General features: G+C 49.1%; 2 protein-coding genes across 2 annotated transcripts in view; one reads left to right on the top strand and one right to left on the bottom strand.

The window, feature by feature from the left end:
- Positions 1-5,800: 5,800 nt before the first annotated feature.
- On the bottom strand, positions 5,801-18,280 carry LOC146036338 (uncharacterized). The gene is made up of 2 exons (XM_083160291.1): positions 17,925-18,280; positions 5,801-6,844 (listed from the first exon to the last, which is right to left on the bottom strand). Exon 2 carries the CDS (start codon positions 6,819-6,821, stop codon positions 5,901-5,903), a length of 921 nt encoding a protein of 306 aa, XP_083016417.1. The 5' UTR covers positions 6,822-6,844; positions 17,925-18,280; the 3' UTR covers positions 5,801-5,900.
- A 2,614-nt stretch (positions 18,281-20,894) lies between these two features.
- The window catches only part of EXO1 (exonuclease 1), a 39,151-nt gene continuing 35,761 nt past the window's right edge, over positions 20,895-24,284 (top strand). Inside the window, exon 1 of the mRNA XM_083160293.1 lies at positions 20,895-21,617. The gene's annotated coding sequence lies outside the window, so the exon portion shown is untranslated. The remainder of the gene's footprint in view (positions 21,618-24,284) is intronic.

The raw sequence follows: 24,284 nt of genomic DNA on the forward strand, positions 1-24,284 counted from the left end.
TCCCGTTTTTTCACGAGACCGTCCCGTTTTTTTGGGATGTCCCGCATCCAACCTGGGGCCGGCAGTGTCCCACAGTGTGGGGGGGGCGTCAGTTGGGAGTCCCGCCAGCCTGAAGTGAATAGACGCTGTGCGCATGCACGCAGCATCTATTCAGCATCGCAGAGGGGGGGAAATGGGGGTGTGGTCTAATCAAGACTCATTTGCATATACCACTCCCAAGCATAGGCAACACGCCCTTTTCGGTCGTGCGAGTGTCCCTATTTACAATCTGCAAGAGGTTGGGAGGTATGAGATATTGATACATTTGTTGGCATGAGACTCAACCTTTTATCAACTTTAATCTGAAAGTAAAAAAAAACTAACAAAACCCCATTAAAAAAAGGCAGCTTCAATGGGCTCAGACCTCTCCCATTATAACAACTGCCCTCCAAAGTTTTCCACAAGGAGGAAGTGCTGGTGACGCAGTGCTCTGCCTATAGCATCACCCACTAGGCAGATGTGCTGGTGATGCAGTGCTCTGCCTATAGCATCACCCAGGAGGAGGATGAGCTGGTGATGTAGTGCTCTGCCTATAGCATCATCCAGGAGGATGAGCTGGTGACGCAGTGCTCTGCCTATTGCATCGCCCAGGAGGAGGATGTGCTGGTGACTCAGTGCTCTGCCTATAGCATCACTGACGAGGATGAAGTGCTGGTGACGCAGTGTTCTGCCTATAGCATCACCCAGGAGGAGGAGGATGTGCTGGTGACGCAGTGCTCTGCCTATAGCATCACCCAGGAGGAGGATGTGCTGGTGATGCAGTGCTCCTCTGCGTATAGCATCACCCAGGAGGAGGATGAGCTGGTGATGCAGTGCTCTGCGTATAGCATCACCCAGGAGGAGGATGAGCTGGTGACGCAGTGCTCTGCCTATAGCATCACCCAGGAGGAGGATGTGCTGGTGATGCAGTGCTCTGCGTATAGCATCACCCAGTAGGAGGATGTGCTGGTGACTCAGTGCTCTGCCTATAGCATCACTGACGAGGATGAAGTGCTGGTGACGCAGCGCTCTGCCTATAGCATCACCCAGGAGGAGGATGTGCTGGTGATGCAGTGCTCTGCCTATAGCATCACCCAGGAGGATGTGCTGGTGACGCAGTGCTCTGCCTATAGCATCACCCAGGAGGAGGATGTGCTGGTGATGCAGTGCTCTGCCTGTAGCATCACCCAGGAGGAGGAGGATGTGCTGTTGACACAGTGCTCTGCTTATAGCATCACCCAGGAGGAGGATGTGCTGGTGACGCAGTGCTCTGCCTATAGCATCACCCAGGAGGAGGATGTGCTGGTGACGCAATGCTCTACCATTAGCATCACCTATGAGGAGGATGTGCTGGTGACGCAGTGCTCTGCCTATAGCATCACCCAGGAGGAGAATGTGCTGGTGACGCAGTGCTCTGCCATTAGCATCACCCAGGAGGAGGATGTGCTGGTGACCCAGTGCTCTGCCTATAGCATCACCCAGGAGGATGTGCTGGTGACGCAGTGCTCTGCCTATAGCATCACCCAGGAGGAGGATGTGCTGGTGATGCAGTGCTCTGCCTGTAGCATCACCCAGGAGGAGGAGGATGTGCTGTTGACACAGTGCTCTGCTTATAGCATCACCCAGGAGGAGGATGTGCTGGTGACGCAGTGCTCTGCCTATAGCATCACCCAGGAGGAGGATGTGCTGGTGACGCAATGCTCTACCATTAGCATCACCTATGAGGAGGATGTGCTGGTGACGCAGTGCTCTGCCTATAGCATCACCCAGGAGGAGAATGTGCTGGTGACGCAGTGCTCTGCCATTAGCATCACCCAGGAGGAGGATGTGCTGGTGACCCAGTGCTCTGCCTATAGCATCACCCAGGAGGGGGATGTGCTGGTGACGCAGTGCTCTGCCTATAGCATCACACAGGAGGAGGATGTGCTGGTAACTCAGTGCTCTGCCTATAGCATCACCCAGGAGGAGGATGTGGTGGTGACAGTGCTCTGCCTACAGCATCACCCAGGAGGAGGAGGATGTGCTGGTGATGCAGTGCTCTGCCTATAGCATCACCCACGAGGAGGATGGGCTGGTGGTGCAGTGCTCTGCCTATAGCATCACCCAGGAGGAGGATGTGCTGGTGACACAGTGCTCTGCCTATAGCATCACCCACGAGGAGGATGTGCTGGTGACACAGTGCTCTGCCTATAGCATCACCCACGAGGAGGATGTGCTGGTGACGCAGCTCTCTGCCTATAGCATCACCCAGGAGGAGGATGTGCTGGTGACACAGTGCTCTGCCTATAGCATCACCCACGAGGAGGATGTGCTGGTGACGCAGCGCTCTGCCTATAGCATCACCCAGGAGGAGGATGTGCTGGTGAATCAATGCTCTGCCTATAGCATCACCCACGAGGAGGATGTGCTGGTGACACAGTGCTCTGCCTATAGCATCACCCAGGAGGAGGAGGATGTGCTGGTGACACAGTGCTCCGCCTATAGCATCACCCACGAGGAGGATGTGCTGTTGACGCAGTGCTCTGCCTATAGCATCACCCACGAGGAGGATGTGGTGGTGACGCAGCGCTTTGCCTATAGCATCACACACGAGGAGGATGTGCTGGTGACGCAGTGCTCTGCCTATAGCATCACCCACGAGGAGGATGTGGTGGTGACAGTGCTCTGCCTATAGCATCACCCACGAGGAGGATGTGCTGGTGATGCAGTGCTCTGTCTATAGCATCACCCAGGAGGAGGATGTGCTGGTGACGCAGTGCTCTGCCAACTTTATAGCATCACCACCCACGAGGAGGATGTGGTGGTGACACAGCGCTCTGCCTATAGCATCACCCACGAGGAGGATGTGCTGGTGATGCAGTGCTCTGTCTATAGCATCACCCAGGAGGAGGATGTGCTGGTGATGCAGTGCTCTGCCAACTTTATAGCATCACCACCCACGAGGAGGATGTGCTGGTGACGCAGTGCTCTGCCTATAGCATCACCCAGGAGGAGGATGTGCTGGTGACGCAACGCTCTACCATTAGCATCACCTATGAGGAGGATGTGCTGGTGACGCAGTGCTCTGCCTATAGCATCACCCAGGAGGAGAATGTGCTGGTGACGCAGTGCTCTGCCATTAGCATCACCCAGGAGGAGGATGTGCTGGTGACCCAGTGCTCTGCCTATAGCATCACCCAGGAGGATGTGCTGGTGACGCAGTGCTCTGCCTATAGCATCACCCAGGAGGAGGATGTGCTGGTGATGCAGTGCTCTGCCTGTAGCATCACCCAGGAGGAGGAGGATGTGCTGTTGACACAGTGCTCTGCTTATAGCATCACCCAGGAGGAGGATGTGCTGGTGATGCAGTGCTCTGCCTATAGCATCACCCAGGAGGAGGATGTGCTGGTGACGCAATGCTCTACCATTAGCATCACCTATGAGGAGGATGTGCTGGTGACGCAGTGCTCTGCCTATAGCATCACCCAGGAGGAGAATGTGCTGGTGACGCAGTGCTCTGCCATTAGCATCACCCAGGAGGAGGATGTGCTGGTGACCCAGTGCTCTGCCTATAGCATCACCCAGGAGGGGGATGTGCTGGTGACGCAGTGCTCTGCCTATAGCATCACACAGGAGGAGGATGTGCTGGTAACTCAGTGCTCTGCCTATAGCATCACCCAGGAGGAGGATGTGGTGGTGACAGTGCTCTGCCTATAGCATCACCCAGGAGGAGGAGGATGTGCTGGTGATGCAGTGCTCTGCCTATAGCATCACCCACGAGGAGGATGGGCTGGTGGTGCAGTGCTCTGCCTATAGCATCACCCAGGAGGAGGATGTGCTGGTGACACAGTGCTCTGCCTATAGCATCACCCACGAGGAGGATGTGCTGGTGACACAGTGCTCTGCCTATAGCATCACCCACGAGGAGGATGTACTGGTGACGCAGCTCTCTGCCTATAGCATCACCCAGGAGGAGGATGTGCTGGTGACACAGTGCTCTGCCTATAGCATCACCCACGAGGAGGATGTGCTGGTGACGCAGCGCTCTGCCTATAGCATCACCCAGGAGGAGGATGTGCTGGTGAATCAATGCTCTGCTTATAGCATCACCCACGAGGAGGATGTGCTGGTGACACAGTGCTCTGCCTATAGCATCACCCAGGAGGAGGAGGATGTGCTGGTGACACAGTGCTCCGCCTATAGCATCACCCACGAGGAGGATGTGCTGTTGACGCAGTGCTCTGCCTATAGCATCACCCACGAGGAGGATGTGGTGGTGACGCAGCGCTTTGCCTATAGCATCACACACGAGGAGGATGTGCTGGTGACGCAGTGCTCTGCCTATAGCATCACCCACGAGGAGGATGTGGTGGTGACACAGTGCTCTGCCTATAGCATCACCCACGAGGAGGATGTGCTGGTGATGCAGTGCTCTGTCTATAGCATCACCCAGGAGGAGGATGTGCTGGTGACGCAGTGCTCTGCCAACTTTATAGCATCACCACCCACGAGGAGGATGTGGTGGTGACACAGCGCTCTGCCTATAGCATCACCCAGGAGGAGGAGGATGTGGTGGTGACACAGCACTCTGCCATTATAATAAGGGAGAAGGTCACATCAAGTACATTACTTCCTGCTTGGCGGTTCACTATCAGTGTGATGGCGGATCACTATCAGTGTGATGGCGGATGACCATCAGTGTGATGGCGGATGACCATCAGTGTGATGGCGGTTCACTATCAGTGTGATGGTGGATGACATCAGTATGATGGCGGATGACTATCAGTGTGATGGCGGATGACTACCAGTGTGATGGTGGATGACTATCAGTGTGATGGGGGTTCCCTGCTTTTTGTGGCTGAGACAAATACTTTAACACCTCAACCAGTGCCACAAGAACACAGCGCTTATTCCCCCACCATGGCTATAAGTACGCAGCACTCTTTACCTCATATGCAGCAACTAGTACACAGCGCTCTTCCCCCCAGCCATGGCAACTGGTACACAGCGCTCTTGCCCCAGCCATGGCAACTGGTACACAACACTCCTCCCCGCAGCCATGGCAACTGGTACACAGCCCTCTTCCCCCCAGCCATGGCAACTGGTACAGAGCGCTCTTCCCCCCAGCCATGGCAACTGGTACACAGCGCTCTTCCCTGCAGCCATGGCAACTGGTAAACAGCACTCTTCCCCCAGCCATTGCAACTGGTACACAGCGCTCTTCCCCCCAGCCATGGCAACTGGTAAACAGCACTCTTCCGCCAGCCATGGCAACTGGTACACAGCGCTCTTCCCCCCAGCTGTGGCATCTGGTACACAGCGCTCTTCCCCCCAGCCGTGGCAACTGGTACACAGCGCTCTTCCCCCCAGCCGTGGCATCTGGTACACAGCGCTCTTCCCCTTAGTCATGGCACAGCGCGTGGCTTAGTACACAGCGCTCTTCTCCCAGCTATGGCAACTGTTACACAGCGCTCTTCCCCCAGCCGTGGCAACTGGTACACAGTGCTCTTCCCCCCAGCCATGGCAAATGGTACACAGCGCTCTTCCCCCCAGCCATGGCAACTAGTACACAGCACTCTCCCTCCCAGCGAGGCCACAAATACTCTACATTTCTACCACAGTCCAGTACACTGTACAAAGAAGCTGATGACAGGAAGGAATGTGAGTAAATGAAATACATTTTTTGTATCTGTATTACAGGGGTAGAACAGGGGTTGCAGCCCTGGGGCAATGGCTGGTGGATGAGACAAAGCAGTAATATATTATCCTGGGAGAAAGGAAAGAAAGTTGTAGAAGCAAAGACTCTGAGAAATGATGGTTTTATTCTTTATCAAACTAATAATGTCATTACTGTAGTTCTATTCATCATAATTTAAAGCAATTTATTTAAAAACCCCATTAGATTATTTTCCAACACTCAACTCATAAAACTTCAGTAAAGCTTTAGCTAGAACAGCGGCAAAATTAGGGCGTTCAACACTTTCCCGAATCCACCTGGGAAGCTCTATCTGAATGGCATCGACTTCTCCAGATATTCTAGAGCCATGGGTGCCCACAATATACCCTCCAGAGAAATAGTTACCACCGTTGGGACCTGGATTGGATGGTGAAGGAACACACACATAGCTAGAGTTCTGTTCTTCTATATATTTCCCCAAACTCTGGCTTCCTCGGAGCAAATTTTCAAAAGTAGTATCCCGCCGTCTTCTGGATAAGGCATTTATTGAGCTGTCAGATGCTGAGAACTTTCCGGAATCTAGATTTGCCTGGGAAATGAGATAACCAAGCTCAATCCACTGCTCAACATGTGCTTGGCCATGAATATCGATGAGTAGACCATTTGACATACGAGACTTTGCAGCCTGGATGAAACCCATGAATTCATCCCAGGCTTGATCTGCTTGAGGAACACCAAAGGCCGCCTCGTCTTTGTCACGGTTAGGGTCCAACTTAGACCTTGATAAATTGTTAATAATAACATGAGGACAGTAACCAGAGGTCAGACGACAGAGCTCCTTGGTCAAGGCCAAAGCCATTTCTTGAGTATATAGATCCTTTACTGTTGTAATCTTACAATTAGTAGCGTCTGTTGCTGTTCCTGAAGGACAGGAATGTGTGTAGTAGCACTTTCTTGTAGCTTTATCCCAGCACCCAGCATCTCGGGAAGGAATTGTGGAAGGTGATAACGATCCTCCATGAGGAACAGTCAGAATCAGACTCATGTTCCCAACCTGGTATTCCGTGTACTTGTTATGGCCAAAAAGAACCTCTTGGGCGTCGCTTGTAACAAGCCAAGAGCACAGCAGGAAGCCGAACCACATCATCCTACAAACAGTATGTTGTCCACCTATAACAAAAAAAAAAATACATATTGGATTAAAATCTAATTCTTAAAAGTCATACATTTGTGATCTTTGTCATTCAAATCAAGCATTCAATCTAACTACTCCTTATCCTCTGTTTTAAAAGTAGGTTGGAATAAAAAAAAACACATAGCCGGTCAGATCATAGGAAAGCTGAGCCTGCTGGTCTTTCTGTCTGTATGAGGCAGCAGGAAGTCACCTAGGCCCTTATTCTGATCGGTGCGGCCCGATCAGAATATGGGGCCACGACCGTGCAGGCGAATCCCCGCCTTCCATACGGATCGCCACCTCCGTCCGTACGCGGATATGTGGCGATCCGCATGAAATTGGACGGGGATACGCCTCCTCCGTCTTGGGAGCAGCCCCTGCATTCGATGGTCGCCGAACATCGAATGCAGGGCCGCACGCTCCACCAGGTCCCGCCACACAAGACCACACGGACACTTGTCCGTGTGAAATCATGTATGGGGGCGGGCAGCTGACATCCGGTGTTGTCAGATGCCCGCCCCCTACACACGCGTCACGGCCTCATTACCATGCATACGCCCCGCGTTTGCATGGGAACGCCCATAAAACGCGGGGCGTATGCATAGGGTAATGAGGCTAAGTAGCCCCTCACGCCCCTCTACGCCCCCTGTGCGGCGTGTCAAGAATACGTGCGGCGAAATCGCCTGCACATGCGCAGAGTGACCTCTGCACATGCGCAGACGATCACCATCGGCGGGACGAACGCATGCGGAGAAATCCGCACCGATCAGAATAAGGGCCCTACTGAGAAATATATAGTGGGAGGAGCAGGGCCTCCAGCAGCACAGAGTATATCAGGAGAGGAGTGGTGTGTCAGTGAGAGCAGGGCTGCATGTGACAGGGGCAATGACATGTGGTGAGGATGAGAATAAAGGCAAGTTGGAAGTTACAGGCAAACTTAAATAGTGGAATCAGGTGCAGGAATACTATGGTGTGAATGCAGTTCTATAGGAAAGTTCATGCCACCAAAGGAGTCTGGCACTAGGCTTGGCTATCACTAATACATACTGCCATTTACATTAACATACCTCCCAACTAGGTACTCCGGGCACCACAAAGCGGTGCGCCCCCTGGGAAAGGGGCTGGCCTATTCAACAGGGGCGTGGCTTTGTGGGGATGCTTCTCTTGCAATATTATGCCCCCATTTTACTGCTTTAGAGGTATGGCCAGTGTGAAGAGCCGGGGGTGAACACAGTGACAGATAAAACCAGCAGTGGTTTATTAAACAGAATGTGTGATAGCAGCTCAGCAAACTCCAGTAACACCATCCAAACACACAGTTTCCACAGCAGAATATCACTCCTTAGCCTGGGAGCAGAGAGAATCTCCTCTCCTTTAAGGGGTGTAAACACGGAGTGAATCTTGCTAGTGAGCGATTGTGACTAAGGGCCTTATTCTAGTTCACTCTTTCTGACAAAATCCTTCTTAGATGGACAAAACCGTGTGCACTGCAGGGGGGCAGATGTAAAATGTGCAGAGAGAATTAGATTTGGGTGAGTTATTTTGTTTCTGTGCAGGGTAAATACTGACTGCTTTATTTTTACGCTGCAATATTGATCTCACTTTGAAGTAAAACCCCACCCAAATCTAATTCTCTCTGCACAAGTAACATCTGCCCCACCTGCAGTGCACATGGTTTTGTCCATCTAAGAAGGAATTTTTCAGAAAGAGTGAACCAAAATAACCCCTAAGTGATTTGACTAGATATTAAAATACTGGGTTAACATTTAATTGCAGATCCTCTAGTGAGGATCGCCCTCAGCAGTAAACACCAGCAATTTTGACTAGACAGCCGGCGTTCTAGTCAAAATTTCCTTGCCTGGCAAAGCGATATTCACTTAAGTGTGGCCGCAAATTGTCTAACCAGGTCAGCGATTTTTCTAAACTTCTAAGTTAGTGTAGTCAAAATCACTTAGAAGGATTGCTCAGTTAGTACAGCCCATTAGTTTACACCCCCAAAATAGCAGGAATGTGTTCTCCTTTCTTTTGTTTCTCAAAGTCTTAAGGCCACCATACACTATCCGATTTTGGGACGATTTCATCCGATTTCGGCACTTTGTGCCGATAATCGGGTGAAATCGGCCCAAAATCGCAGGTGTGTGATATCTGATCCGATCCGATGCGCACGGGACCGGATCAGGGAGGTCGGACGGTCAGTACATACGATCACGTCCGACCTCCCTGTATGCATATGCCTGCCCACCTGACAGGCATATGCATGCAGACACAGGGGGAGCAGTGGGGCGGGCAGCGGGTCCCTGAGCGCCGGGGAGTGCTGACCTGGCCAGGCGGTGATGTTCATATATATCAGCAGCGCTGCGGGAGTCGGGAGGGGACGTGGTGCCGGGTGCCGGGTGCGGCAAGTGCTGTTGGCTGACCTGGCCGGGCATGTGATAACAAATAGCAGCGGCGGGGACGAGAGCTCTCAGCCAATCAGAGAACGGCCGGTCATTTTACAGGTATTTTAAAAATCTAATAGCCGCCACTGCGCATCCCGTACCGCAGCGCTGCTGATATATATGAACATCACCGCCCGGCCAGGTCAGCACTCCCCGGCGCTCAGGGACCCGCTGCTCGCCCCACTGCTCCCCCTGATGAGAACACCGCCGCCCCCTGCCCCTCACCACCCGCCCCCTGCGCCCCGACATGTGATAAATCGCAAGCGATTTATCACATGTCAAATTTGGCTCATCAAGTGCCAAATTGTGTGTGAGCCTCCCGGGGAGCTCCCGGGCGGCTCACAGGAGAATTGGGTCCGACTTGTCTTAAGGACAAGTCGGCCTAATGTATGGGGGCCTTAAAAGTATGGAAATCACATCTACAGTTTATAATCAAGGTGAGTACATTAGACACAGAGACAACCTGTCTGGTCAGCTTTGGAACAAAGGAGAGGCCACTACATATAGCTGGGTCTCCTGTGGTTTGGGTAAACAAAGATAACTGTTGTAGAACTATGTAGTATAGGAAAGAAGGACAATGGTATGGTACCATACATCACTTAACCTTTGGGGTGTTTGTGAATAATAGAAATCTTAAGGCTACCATGAATAAATCAATGAGGGTTACACAAGGGGTGATTTGGACATGTTTTCGATTAGCAAAATCGAATCACAATTGAACAGTGTTAACTGCCATCAATCCAGATCCGATTCCGGTGTGTGGCCCTGGGATCGGAAGCAGAAACAGCCTTGGTGGGCAAATCTATTTCTGCTTTGATCTATGAGATCGAAGGCATTTCCATGCTGCTCTATGGAGAATCCCCCCAGATGCCGTCGCTCGCCGGCCGTCAATATCGAATCGATATCGATGCCCGCCACATCGAACCGTGTGTACGCCCCATAAGACAGTTTGGGGTTCAACTAGAATATGCAATAAGGAGTGTGCAAACACACAGATTGTATCTATAGGGGGTTATTCTGATTCACTCGCAAAGGAAAATTTACTTTCAGATGGGCAAAACCGTGCTGCACTGCAGGGGGGCAGATGTAACATGTGCAGAGAGAGTTCAATTTGGGGGAGTTATTTTGTTTCTGTGCAGGGTAAATACTGACTGCTTTATTTTTACACTGCAATATAGATCTCAGTTTGAAGTACAAACCCCACCCAAATGTAACCTTGCACATGTAACGGGATGCAGTTAAGATCCCGGCGGTCGGGATCCCGGCGTTCAGAATCCCAACGCCGGAATCCCGACCGCCGAAATGCTGACACTTTCTCCCTCCTGGGGTGTCCACGACACCCCTGGAGGGAGAATAAAATAGCGTGCCGAGCGTAGCGAGGCACCGGGCCCGCTGCGTGGCGAGCGCAGCGAGCCCGCAAGGGGGGGCGATCCACGTCCCCCCCTTGTCGGCATTTCGGCTGTCGGGATTCCGGCGTCGGGATTCTGAACGCCGGGATCCCGACCGCCGGGATTCAATACTGAATCCCATGTAACATCTGCCCCTCCTGCAGTGCAGCATGGGTTTGTCCATCTGAGAGTGAAGTTGCCTTTGCGGGTGAACCAGAATAACCCCCATAGTGATATAGGGGGTTATTCTGGTTGATTCGCTCGGATGTGAATTTGCATCCTTGCGAGTCAACCAGTTCCCACCTTGCGATGGTGGTACGCAGGCCCACCATTCGCATGGCACATCCATTTGCAGCCTGCTGGGGAACACCCACATCATTCGATGGTCGCTGAACAAGGATGGGCACACACACCCAGCACCTACACATGGGCTACACTACAGCTCTCCCGGTACTCTTTACCTAGAACGGCGCCAGCGATTGAAATCGCGGGCGTCGTGGGTAAAAATCGCGGTGATCGCGGTCATCGCGGGTAAATCGGGATGGTCGCGATGCCCGCGATCACCGCGATTTTCCCATAGGGAACAATGTTAAAACGGCTGATTGACCGCGATTTTACTGTTAAATGCCTCAATGGACCCGATTTGGGGCCAAATAGGCCAAATTAACCCTTAAATGTCCCCCCAAATGTTTAACGCCACCCCACGATCCACGCCAACCCGAAGCGTGGCGAGCGCAGCGAGCCCGCGAGGGGCGGCGGTACGCGTCCTCCGACCTTTTCATGCCCTACTATCCACTAGGGCGTGGTGTGAGAACATAATAGTGTGGCGAGCGCAGCGAGCCACCGAGCCCGAAGCGTGGCGAGCGCAGCGAGCCCCGCGAGGGGACGCGGATACCTTCACAGGTAGACGCGTCCCCTCGCGGGCTTCACAGGTGTCCACCTCGCCACGGACACCTGTGAAGCCCGCGAGGGGACGCGTCTACCTGTGAAGGTATCGGCGTCCCCTCGCGGGGCTCGCTGCGCTCGCCACGCTTCGGGCTCGGTGGCTCGCTGCGCTCGCCACACTATTATATTCTCACACCACGCCCTAGTGGATAGTAGGGCATGAAAAGGTCGGAGGACGCGTACCGCCGCCCCTCGCGGGCTCGCTGCGCTCGCCACGCTTTGGGTTGGCGTGGATCGTGGGGTGGCGTTAAAAATTTGGGGGGACATTTAAGGGTTAATGGGCTCTGTGGCCCATTTAACATTGATTCCTATGGGCAAATCGTGTGGATTGAGCCATTTAACAGTAAAATCGGGTCCATCGCGCCTTTTAACATTGATTCCTATGGGAAATCGGGAGCATCGCGTCGCGGGCATCGCGGGTACATTTATGGACGGCCGCGACACGACCGACACGATTTCAAAGTTTAACATTGGTTTCAATGGGAAATCGCGGGCATCGCGTCGGTCGCGTCGCGGCCATACATAAATGTACCCGCGATGCCCGCGACGGGCGCCGTTCTAGGTAAAGAGTACCGCTCTCCCTGCTATGTTTTTTTCCATTCTCTTCTCAGCTATACGCTCACTTGATACTAGGGATGGCTATCGAACATCGATGATTCTAAATCATCTATGGTTCATGGCCGATGTTGAATACTTTTGCCAACGATGGGGGAGATGTTTTGCTTTTTTTTTTTTTTTTAAAGTCCCGGGACACGGAGCATAGCTCCGCCCCCGACACCCGCGAAGCTCCGTCCCCGTGTTTTGATTGGCCCACAGGCCAATCAATGAAACACAATGGCTGACCATCAATATGTAAAAATATCGATGGTCAGCCATTGCATAGTTTAGCACTCTCGATGGCCAGTTGCAGAATTGCCATCAATGGCAACCATCGATGGCAATTGCAACGATGGCCATCCCTACTTGATACCAATGCACCCGCAAATAGCAAGCAGCAGCTTACCAAGCAGCCGAGTGTAAGACTTCTCCATACTTATCACATCCCCCCACTCTTAGAGCACTCTCATCACCCAGGGTGGGTAATGGATTTACCCTGCGATGACTACATGCTAACAGGGTATCCTAACCTATCCCTCTGAGGGTGACAGCACATGGACCAACCATTTGTATAGTAGACTCTGTACATACAGATTGGACACAGCTCACTCACTGACTCTGAGGCGGTCAGGACGATCCTGATAGAAGCAGTTTTCTTTACAGCTGTGGAGTCATTATACTTTCTGTATTTCCCTGGTTACCGCTGCAATTTACTTGATGCCATTGGGTGTCTTTCTTGCTATTTGATGCCCATTAAGCAAAAATATATAGTCGTTGATAATTAACAGGAGTCATTTAAATATTACTCCTCCAATTGGCGTGCCTGGACTGTACCAGGACACAGGGCTATCTCTCCCTGGTCTACAGGTGCGTACACACGGGGAGATATATCACTGAGCGATATATCGCTCAATGCCCCCTTTTCATCAGCGACCAGAGATGGTCGCTGATAAAAATAAACCTCTGTCGTGGTGCCTGCGACCAGCAATTAGAACGGGGCTGAAAACGGGAGTGAGCACCCGGCGATTTATCCAGGGGCGTAACTAACTATTTAGCGCCCCCCCCGCCGCACGTTTATTCGGCGACACCCCCCCCCCCCACACCTAACCTGCCCCCCCTTCTTACCCGTGGTCTGCGTCTCGCCCGGTTCTCTGTCGGGACCTTCCTGACGTCACGGTCCCGGCCGGCTCCTGTTGCTACAATGAAAATGGACTCTTACAAAATGGCTGCCCCCATACTGCAGACAGAAAACTGTCTGCAGTATGGGGGCAGCCATTTTCTAATTGTCAGTTTTCATTGCAGCAGGAGCCGGCCGGGACCGTGACGTCAGGAAGGTCCCGACAGAGAGCCGGGCGAGACGCAGACCGCAGGTAACTATAGCCCCGCAGCTATAGGATTCATGCATCCACTGACGATTATGAGAATTGAGTACACAGTTTGGTCTTTGGAAGTGACCCCGTTAACTGTACACTTATTTTATATGTGATTAAATAAAAGTTATATTTTAGTATAATAATCTTTTCTGACACACGTAAAAAGAGTGCCCCCAACAAAAAGAGAGTACTTTTCTGTCTTCTCATTAACTGTACAATTTTACTCTCAGGGCCTCTCACCGCCACTTCAAAAATTGTCTATTGGACGGCAATAAACTCAATTATTGTGGACAAAATCTATTCCTACAACATTCTCATACAATATAAAAAAAGAAATTGCAGTGCAACTTGTGCTCAGGTTCTATCCCAACCTCACTTTCTCCCCATATAAATAGTCTTTAAAACTGCACCAAAGTAAAAATACAAGACGGGGTAATTCAGACCTTATCGCACAGCTCAAATTTGCACGGCGGTTGATTATCCCAACATGCCTGCATGAGGCCATCCTGCGATGCAAACCTGAAATAATTCTCTATGCACGCAGTTCGCAAGATGATTGACAGGAAGCCGGCATCTGAATGGTGGAAAACAGGCGTTTAAAGGGAGAGCTAAGAAAAATGTAGACGTGCCGGAAAAAATGCCGGGAGTGTCCGGGAAAATGCTAGACATGTAAAAGTCATTGGATGGTGAGCCTGGTATGATGAATTTTGGACATATGCTCTTGGATGCAAATGGATGTGTAGCTGTACACAGCCATTTGCACAGCGGTCACATTGATTCGCTAGGTGGGATTTTCCACCTAGGGCGGCAGCGTCTTAACCGAAATCTGCCCGTGTGATCAGGTCTGAATTATCCTCCCCTTAAGACAGATTTACTAGTGGCCAATTGCCTGCAAACCACCGCACATCAGATGTAGCAGTACATGCAATACAAGAGATGGGCCGAATGGTTCTTATCTGCCGTCACATTCCACTGCATAAACTAGCTGGTTCTCCGACCCGTGCCTGTTTACATCCTGCTAACTAGCCACCACCCACCTGCTTGCACCTCATGTAATCTGTCTGTCGCGCCTTCTTACTAGATTGTAAGCTCCTCCTCTTTAACTCGTGTTGTCAAAGCCCACTTCTATCACATGTCACTCACAGCTCTCCTATACTCCTACACTCAGTGACCATCTTCGTCTGCATACTCATCTCCATCATTGGCCTCAAGCCTCTAGTTGTATGTTGATTGAGTCCTCACTACTTATATTTAAGCTGTAATGTGTATTGAACTGTGGCGCTCTTTATTTGTACTCTATTGTTATTTATTCAATGTTATGCCAAGTTTTGTCTCCCTGTATTGTTCCTTTGTACGGCGCTGCGAAACACTTGTGGCGCCTTATAAATACAATTATAATAATAATACTGTATGTTTCTATTGTCACAGGATTAACCACTGGTAAAGTTACCAGGACAAGAGACACATTGGACCTGTATATAAGAGAATCATTTAAGAAGAAGAACAAGCGTGTGCACAACCGTACCGAGATAAATCATTCTACCAAGCAATGCAGCTTACTGCCTGATTCTGCAAGTAGCACACAAATACTGGGGAGTCCTATTCTGTACAATGTGATGAACTAGGATGTACCCCACAAACTCCAAAACCGTCATCTATCCCCTACAGCACAATCCTATCCTCCACCTGGATTTCCACCTACAGTAATGACACCAGGCACACAGCGCGCACAAAGCGATATCACTGAGAATTGTTACATTGTGATGACACCAGGCACACGGCGCACACAAAGCGATATAACTGAGAATTGTTACATTGTGATGACACCAGGCACACGGCGCACACAAAGCGATATAACTGAGAATTGTTACATTGTGATGACACCAGGCACACGGCGCACACAAAGCGATATAACTGAGAATTGTTACATTGTGATGACACCAGGCACACAGCGCACACAAAGGGATATAACTGAGACTTGTTACATTGTAATGACACCAGGCACACGACGCACACGAAGCGATATAACTGAGACTTGTTACATTGTAATGACACCAGGCACACGGCGCACACAAAGCGATATAACTGAGAATTGTTACATTGTGATGACACCAGGCACACGGCGCACACAAAGCGATATAACAGAATTGTTACATTGTGATGACACCAGGCACACGGCGCACACAAAGCGATATAACTGAGAATTGTTACATTGTGATGACACCAGGCACACAGCGCGCACAAAGCGATATAACTGAGAATTGTTACATTGTGATGACACCAGGCACACGGCGCACACAAAGCGATATAACTGAGAATTGTTACATTGTAATGACACCAGGCACACTGCGCACACAAAGCGATATAACTGAGAATTGTTACATTGTGATGACACCAGGCACACGGCGCACACAAAGCGATATAACTGAGAATTGTTACATTGTGATGACACCAGGCACACGGCGCACACAAAGCGATATAACTGAGAATTGTTACATTGTGATGACACCAGGCACACAGCGCGCACAAAGCGATATCACTGAGAATTGTTACATTGTGATGACACCAGGCACACAGCGCACACAAAGCGATATAACTGAGAATTGTTACATTGTGATGACACCAGGCACACGGCGCACACAAAGCGATATAACTGAGAATTGTTACATTGTGATGACACCAGGCACACGGCGCACACAAAGCGATATAACTGAGAATTGTTACATTGTGATGACACCAGGCACACAGCGCACACAAAGGGATATAACTGAGACTTGTTACATTGTAATGACACCAGGCACACGACGCACACGAAGCGATATAACTGAGACTTATTACATTGTAATGACACCAGGCACACGGCGCACACAAAGCGATATAACTGAGAATTGTTACATTGTGATGACACCAGGCACACGGCGCACACAAAGCGATATAACAGAATTGTTACATTGTGATGACACCAGGCACACGGCGCACACAAAGCGATATAACTGAGAATTGTTACATTGTGATGACACCAGGCACACAGCGCGCACAAAGCGATATAACTGAGAATTGTTACATTGTGATGACACCAGGCACACGGCGCACACAAAGCGATATAACTGAGAATTGTTACATTGTAATGACACCAGGCACACTGCGCACACAAAGCGATATAACTGAGAATTGTTACATTGTGATGACACCAGGCACACGGCACACACAAAGCGATATAACTGAGAATTGTTACATTGTGATGACACCAGGCACACAGCTCACACAAAGCGATATAATTGAGAATTGTTACATTGTGATGACACCAGGCACACGGCGCACACAAAGCGATATAACTGAGAATTGTTACATTGTAATGACACCAGGCACACAGTGCGCACAAAGCGATATAACTGAGAATTGTTACATTGTCATGACACCAGGCACACGGCGCGCACAAAGCGATATAACTGAGAATTGTTACATTGTAATGACACCAGGCACACTGCGCACACAAAGCGATATAACTGAGAATTGTTACATTGTGATGACACCAGGCACACGGCGCACACAAAGCGATATAACTGAGAATTGTTACATTGTGATGACACCAGGCACACGGCTCACACAAAGCGATATAACTGAAAATGGTTACATTGTGATGACACCAGGCACACGGCGCACACAAAGCGATATAACTGAGAATTGTTACATTGTAATGACACCAGGCACACAGTGCGCACAAAGCGATATAACTGAGAATTGTTACATTGTCATGACACCAGGCACACGGCACGCACAAAGCGATATAACTGAGAATTGTTACATTGTAATGACACCAGGAACACAGCGCGCACAAAGCGATATAACTGAGAATTGTTACATTGTAATGACACCATGCACACAGCGCACACAAAGCGATATAACTGAGAATTGTTACATTGTAATGACACCAGGCACACGGCGCACACAAAGCCATATAACTGAGAATTGTTACATTGTAATGACACCAGGCACACGGCGCACACAAAGCCATATAACTGAGAATTGTTACATTGTAATGACACCAGGCATACAGCGCACACAAAGCGACATAACTGAGAATTGTTACATTGTGATGACACCAGGCACACGGCGCACACAAAGCGATATAACTGAGAATTGTTACATTGTAATGACACCAGGCACACAGCGCGCACAAAGCGATATAACTGAGAATTGTTACATTGTAATGACACCAGGCACACAGCGCATACAAAGCGATATAACTGAGAATTGTTACATTGTAATTACACTTTTGTAACACTGACAACAAACCTTTTCTTCTATGAATCCATATAAAGAGCAACTACTGACCTTCGTTACACTGTGGCTGGGAGGGGCTGCAGGCTACGGCTGGGATGGGGCTGCAGGTCAGTGAGGGCTGCAGGTTGCGGCTGGTAAGCGTAGAGGATACCAACAGCTGTTTATGTCTCAGTGCCGTGTTTTCAGATCACCTCGCTGGTGGAAACATTTATCTCCTTATTATTTATAAAGTGAAGGTCGTGTAGTTAATAATTACTCTACTCTGGAGGCTGAAATCAATCTTTCAGCAATATACAATATATAACAGGGATCAGAACAAGTTGTTTATCAACTTTGGGAGTTACTGCACACCTGTTTGTTGTGATTCGCAAGCTGATTGATTATCGAATGAATGCGAATGCATCTGGGTCGCAGAGCGTCTGGGTGACGCCAAACAGCGACAAATGACAGCTAATTTTATCGCAATTCCCCTGCAGTTTGATTAACAGGAAGTGGCCGTTTGTGGGCGGTAACCGGACATATTTTGGGAGTGTCAGGAAAAACGCAGGCATACCCAGGAATTTTCAGGGAGGGTCTGTGACATCAGCGACGGCCTCGATCAGCCTGTCTTTGTGGCACAGTTGCGGAAGGGTCAGAGTTACTCACAATTGCACAGACTGGGGAAGTAATTAGATGGTGAGGGATTTGCAAATTGATTTGCAGCTCAGTGATGATTCACAGTGGCGGGATTTGACGGGGCAGTGGCTATCTGATCACAGACCGCTATAAACTGCCATTGGGTGAACAAAGCCTCCTTTGACCTCATCCTATTGGTCAGCTAGGAGGCAAGCAGGGAGCTTGGCTTGACACGGGACAAGATCAAACATATAGAAGATTCTTGCCTTAATCTGTTATGGGACTGACACGCTGTGATTGGATAAATGAACTTAACCAGCAGAATCACCCAGTGCAGCTTCTAACTGCAAAACAGAAAACCCAGGTACCGGCACCCAAAACCCCTTTTTGGGGTGAGAATGAAAGCACAGCAGAAGCTAGTCATCAAAGAACCAGACACGGCCGGCAGTGTGAGAGGAAAAACAATAAACAGCACATTAATGCAATAAAGCCTAATTTATTACCCGTCATCAAGAACCCTCACCATGGACATATTTACGGTCCTGCAGAAGATACCTAACAATTTGGACAGTAAAAGTGATGTGTGTAGACTCAATAGACAATTGAGAATAAAATCATTTTTTGAATAATCAAAGGCAAATGTATAAATACCCTCAGAGACAACCAATCAAGCTAAAGTCTACCTTCGATCCAGTGTCCAACAACCCTGCTATTAAAGCAGTCACGTGATCATTATCTTATAATATCAAACAACAAAAGAACTCAACACGGAATATGCTGCAGAATTTGTCAACTGATTCTTGTAAATCGATACAAAATCTTTCCAAATACGATGACATCAAGATCCACCCTGCAGACAAAGGGGGTGGGATCTTTATCCAGGATCTCGTGGATTACAAAAAAGAAGTCTATCCGCAGCTTGCAGAACCGTCCGATTAAAGCCATTTGGTTAAAGATCCTGACTACATTGGGGAGCTCACTGCGGTTCTACAGCAAGGTATGGACGAGGGTTATACTGATAGAACAACCTACACGGCCCTTTTGGTTACAACCCTAAACATCCCAGATTTCTATACGATACCAAAATGACACAAAGATAGGGTGAACCAATCATCTCTGCAAGAGACTCATTCTATACAGTATCCAAATACCTATCTTAAAGACACTTCTACACGATTGGATAAACTCAGACTTTTTGGTCCGCTACCAGCAAAATGCTGGCTGTGCACAGCAGATGTTGTGAATCTATATACGAACATTCCCCACAGCCGTGGGCTCTTGGCAGAGAAGAACCTCATCACAGGGAACAATTTGTACAATTGACCTAATGTCTCCTTTTTTATATCATCATTATCAATGGCACTTTATAACAATTACTTTTTATTTGATAATCAGTTGTACCTACAGATGCAGGGCTGCGCAATGGGTTCATGCATAGCTACAAACATATGCAAAGAGGTTTATGATTCACACTCAGAAATTCAATTTTTTTTTTAAATCCTGTGTGCAACAGGAACATTGCATTGTACACAAGGTACATAGATGATGTACTCATCCTATGAAAAAGTACCAAGGATGAGTTTATCACAATTATGGATAAATACTTTGGATGCCAATATAAAATTTACATATAACATCCAGCAGTAATCTATCCACTTCTTGGATGTCAATATTAGCAAAAAATCAGGGGTCCTGGTAACTTCTCTATACTGTATGCCTACTGAGAGTAACAACCTTCTACAAGCTTCCAGTCACCACCCCGAACCTCTGAAACGAGGTTTACCATATTCCCAATTCTTGACGGTACACATGATTTGCAATGAGACAGAAAATGAATTAAAACATCTTCAAAGCATGTCTAAAAAAATCCTTCAGAAAGGATACAATAATAGATCCATAAACACAGCAATGATCAAGGCTCTGGCAGCCCTTAAAAATACATTGGAAAATTCACCCATTGAGACCAAAGCAAGTAAATCTTTGATTTGGGTACATTCGTATAATACTAAAGGTGCCCATACACTAGTAAGATTTATCTTCAGATCTGGCTGGTTGGAACAAAAACATGGTTATGGATGAGTGACAGTTTGTCAGTTTTCCAGCATTTCCAAGCAAATGGTCAACTGTCATTTGCTCTCATCCATAACCAGGTTTTTGTTCCAACCAGCCAGATCTGAAGATAAATCTGCGTGTGTATGGTCACCTTAACAGTAACCAATTAGTGTCCACAGTGAAGCAAGCATGGCCCATTGTACAAGCTGACTCAGACCTTGGCAGTCCGAGGGGAAACCCCCCCTCCCTACTTTAAACATGGCCACAATAGTAAGGATGGGTAAGGGTTATTGGGTCGACTTACCAAAGGTCGACATACATTAGCTTGACCACATAAGGTCGACATGGCCTAAGTCGGCACCTCAAATAGGTCGACATGCTTAAGGTTGACATGGTTGGAAGGTAGACACAACCATTAGGCCAACAGTGTCTAGGTTGACAGTCAAAAGGTCGACATGGGTTTGCGGATAAGGGTGGAGCTGGGATATATAAACTGCTTGAGACACCGGGGGTTTACGTAAAATGAAGACAGAATCCAACATTATTTTTTTTTTAAAGAATTGCGTGAGGGCTTATTGTTAGCTAAAGATGCATTACTGATTGAGGATAATGTACTTGATCTACAAATTCCTGATGATCCTCGTATTCCCACAGTACCGAAATTCACAAGGGGTTATACCCTCCAACCGGTAGTGCGATTATTTCGGCTAGAGGGTCCCTGTTCCAGCCCACCTCTACCATTCTGCAGCCATTAGTACAAATACATCCGGACTATTTGTTGTAATGCTATGTGGCTATGACAACCCCCATAACCACAGGAATCTGTAAAACCGCAAACAGATAAAAAGTTGACATGAACTTCGATAAGTGATCTAATTAATTAGCTTAATCCCAGGAAATACTGAGATCTCCGTCTAAGCCACGCCGACCTTGGGATTTGGCAGAACTCATTCCTAAAGCTAAGTACCCATTCTCTTTTACAGAACTCTACTAAAAAGTATTTTCTTCTTTCTAGTCAGGATGGAAAAAAAAATCATCAGCCGCCCTAAGCTGGACCACTATCTGGATAATATGAAGGTATGTTCAAGGCTCCAATTAACTTTTCAGTCCTACAAATCTCTTTCTAGCCTGAAAATGACACTAAAGAACCCTGTTTGTGATGCTATGTGGCTATGACAAACCACATAGACACGGTCTGTAAAACTGCAAACAGATAAAAAGTTGACACTAACTTCGGTAAGTGATTTAAATAATTAGCTAATTTCCAGGAAATACTGAGATCTCTGTCTAAAGGCCCCCATACACTAGCCGATTTTGGTCAGATTTCGGCCAGATCAGTCGGATCTGGGCGAAATCGGACCAAAATCGGCTAGTTTTGATGTCCCCTCAGATCCGATGCGCGGTCCCGTGCGCATCGGATCTGCGTCGGGTGGTCGGACCTGCTGCACGTCCGACCACCCGACTTGGGACCTAGTGGGGCGGCGGTGGAGGGAGCGGGGGACGCTGCGGGACGCTGGGTACGCTGCGGGACGCTGGGTACGCAGCGGCTGGGGACGCTGCGGGACGCTGGGGTGACACAGGCGGCATAGAGCCGGGACGCTGGGGTGACACAGCGGGACGCTGCGGGATGCTGGGGTGACACAGCGGGACGCTGGGGACGCTGCGGGACGCTGGGGTGACACAGGCGGCATAGAGCTGTGGGTGACACAGGCGGCATAGAGCCGGGAGCTGTCAGCACTGAATAAAAAAAAAAGCCCATACAATGAATGGGCGGCCTGTGATTGGCTGAGCGCTCTCTCAGCCAGTCAGCAATTGGCTGAGAGTGCGCTCAGCCAATCACAGGCTGCCCATTCATTGTATATGCTTTTTCTCTAGCACTGACAGCTCCCGGCTCCCTCTGCCCGGCTCTATGTGCCGCCTGTGTCTCTATGTGCCGCCTGTGTCCCCCGCAGCGTCCCCAGCCCCCCCTGCTCCCACCAGCAGCCCTGCTCTGTAGCCCCCCCCCCCCCCTCCTGCTCCCCGGGTTTTTTACATGTGATAAATCGAGACGATTTATCACATGTAAAAAATGGCACATCAAGTGCCAATCTAATCAAGCTCCCCCGGGGAGTAGCCGGGGAAGCTCAGGGGCGACTTGTCCTAAGGACAAGTCGCCCTAGTGTATGGGGGCCTTAAGCCACACTGACCTTGGATTTGGCAGGACTCATTCCTGAAGCTAAAGGGAAGGGTAATCATCTGATATTTCATCGTTAACATCGTTTTTTTTTCGGGATAGTAAATGTCAAAAATAAGTGTATTTCTGGATACAAATACACCTATTTTTTTTTACAAATTTCCTTTAGTAAATTTCCCCCCTAAGTCACCAGCAGAGGTCAGCAGTGACTAATGAAAGTGCACACAGAAGCAAAATGTATTGTGTAAAATACAGTATACATTGTTGCTGCTCTTAAATCCTGGGCATAAAGCCAGACAGGAATAAAACAGCAACACAAAGTATCCACTGATGATTATATGTGACAAAATACCCTTTCTGTTACAAATAAAACAGATCCAATATTATCTAACCCACTAAAGATCAATAGGAGGAATCCTGTGGTAGATTATAAAACTTCTATCTACGCATCATTTCACCCCAAAATAATCTGTGGGGGACATAGGGTATATTAACTAACAGCAAGGTGTGGCACAGAGTCAAATGCAAGGAGAATAATATGCATCTGACCGACGATTAAATGCCAATGAACAGCTAAAAAGGTGCATGTGGCAGACATTGGAAGTGTGTCCACAAAAAACATACATTTATGCTCTTTAAAAATGCAAACTATTAGGTAAATTGTCAGCAGTTATATACCCAGTAGAGGTTAGCAGTGATCAGTGGATATATACAGAAACATTTAACGTGTAAAACTATATTATTGGTTGAGAGACCTACACAATTCTTAGACCATTGAGGCCAATAAGAAAAACCCATTCAGTCTTTTCTTCCAACAGTGGGCCTTATTCTGATCGGTGCGGATTTTACCGCATGCGGACGTCCCGCCGATGTTTATCGTCTGCGCATGTGAAGAGGTCACTCTGCGCATGTGCAGGCGATTTCGCCGCACGTATTCTTTATACGCCGCACAGGGGGCGTAGAGGGGCGTGAGGGGCTACTTAGCCTCATTACCCTATGCATACGCCCCGCGTTTCATGGGCGTTCCCATGCAAACGCGGGGCGTATGCATGGTAATGAGGCCGTGACGCGTGTGTAGGGGGCGGGCATCTGACATCGCCGGATGTCAGCTGCCCGCCCCCATACATGATTTCACACGGACAAGTGTCCGTGTGGTCTTGTGTGGCGGGACCTGGTGGAGCGTGCGGCCCTGCATTCGATGTTCGGCGACCATCGAATGCAGGGGCTGCTCCCAAGACGGAGGAGGCGTATCCCCGTCCAATTTCATGCGGATCGCCACATATCCGCGTACGGACGGAGGTGGCGATCCGTATGGAAGGCGGGGATTCGCCTGCACGGAGATGACCGCAGATTTCTGATCGGGCCGCACCGATCAGAATAAGGCCCAGTGTGACATACAATTATCAAGGCATATGCCACAAGGGAATACACCCTGAACATCACATTGTGCACCCTCCTATTTAATGCCCCTTTCCCACTGCAGGCTTTACACGGTAAAATGCCGTTTGTTTAGCCTTTTTAAACGGCTAGAGCTGCAGTGGGAAAGCTCCAGGTTGCTTTACCCGGGTAAC

Source organism: Crinia signifera, chromosome 9, assembly GCF_055691185.1.
Source record: "Crinia signifera chromosome 9, ASM5569118v1, whole genome shotgun sequence".
Classification (NCBI taxonomy): domain Eukaryota; kingdom Metazoa; phylum Chordata; class Amphibia; order Anura; family Myobatrachidae; genus Crinia; species Crinia signifera.

Excerpts from the sequence above, each read along its gene's own strand:
- LOC146036338 (XM_083160291.1), bottom strand. The coding sequence starts at position 6,821 with ATGATGTGGTTCGGCTTCCTGCTGTGCTCTTGGCTTGTTACAAGCGAC.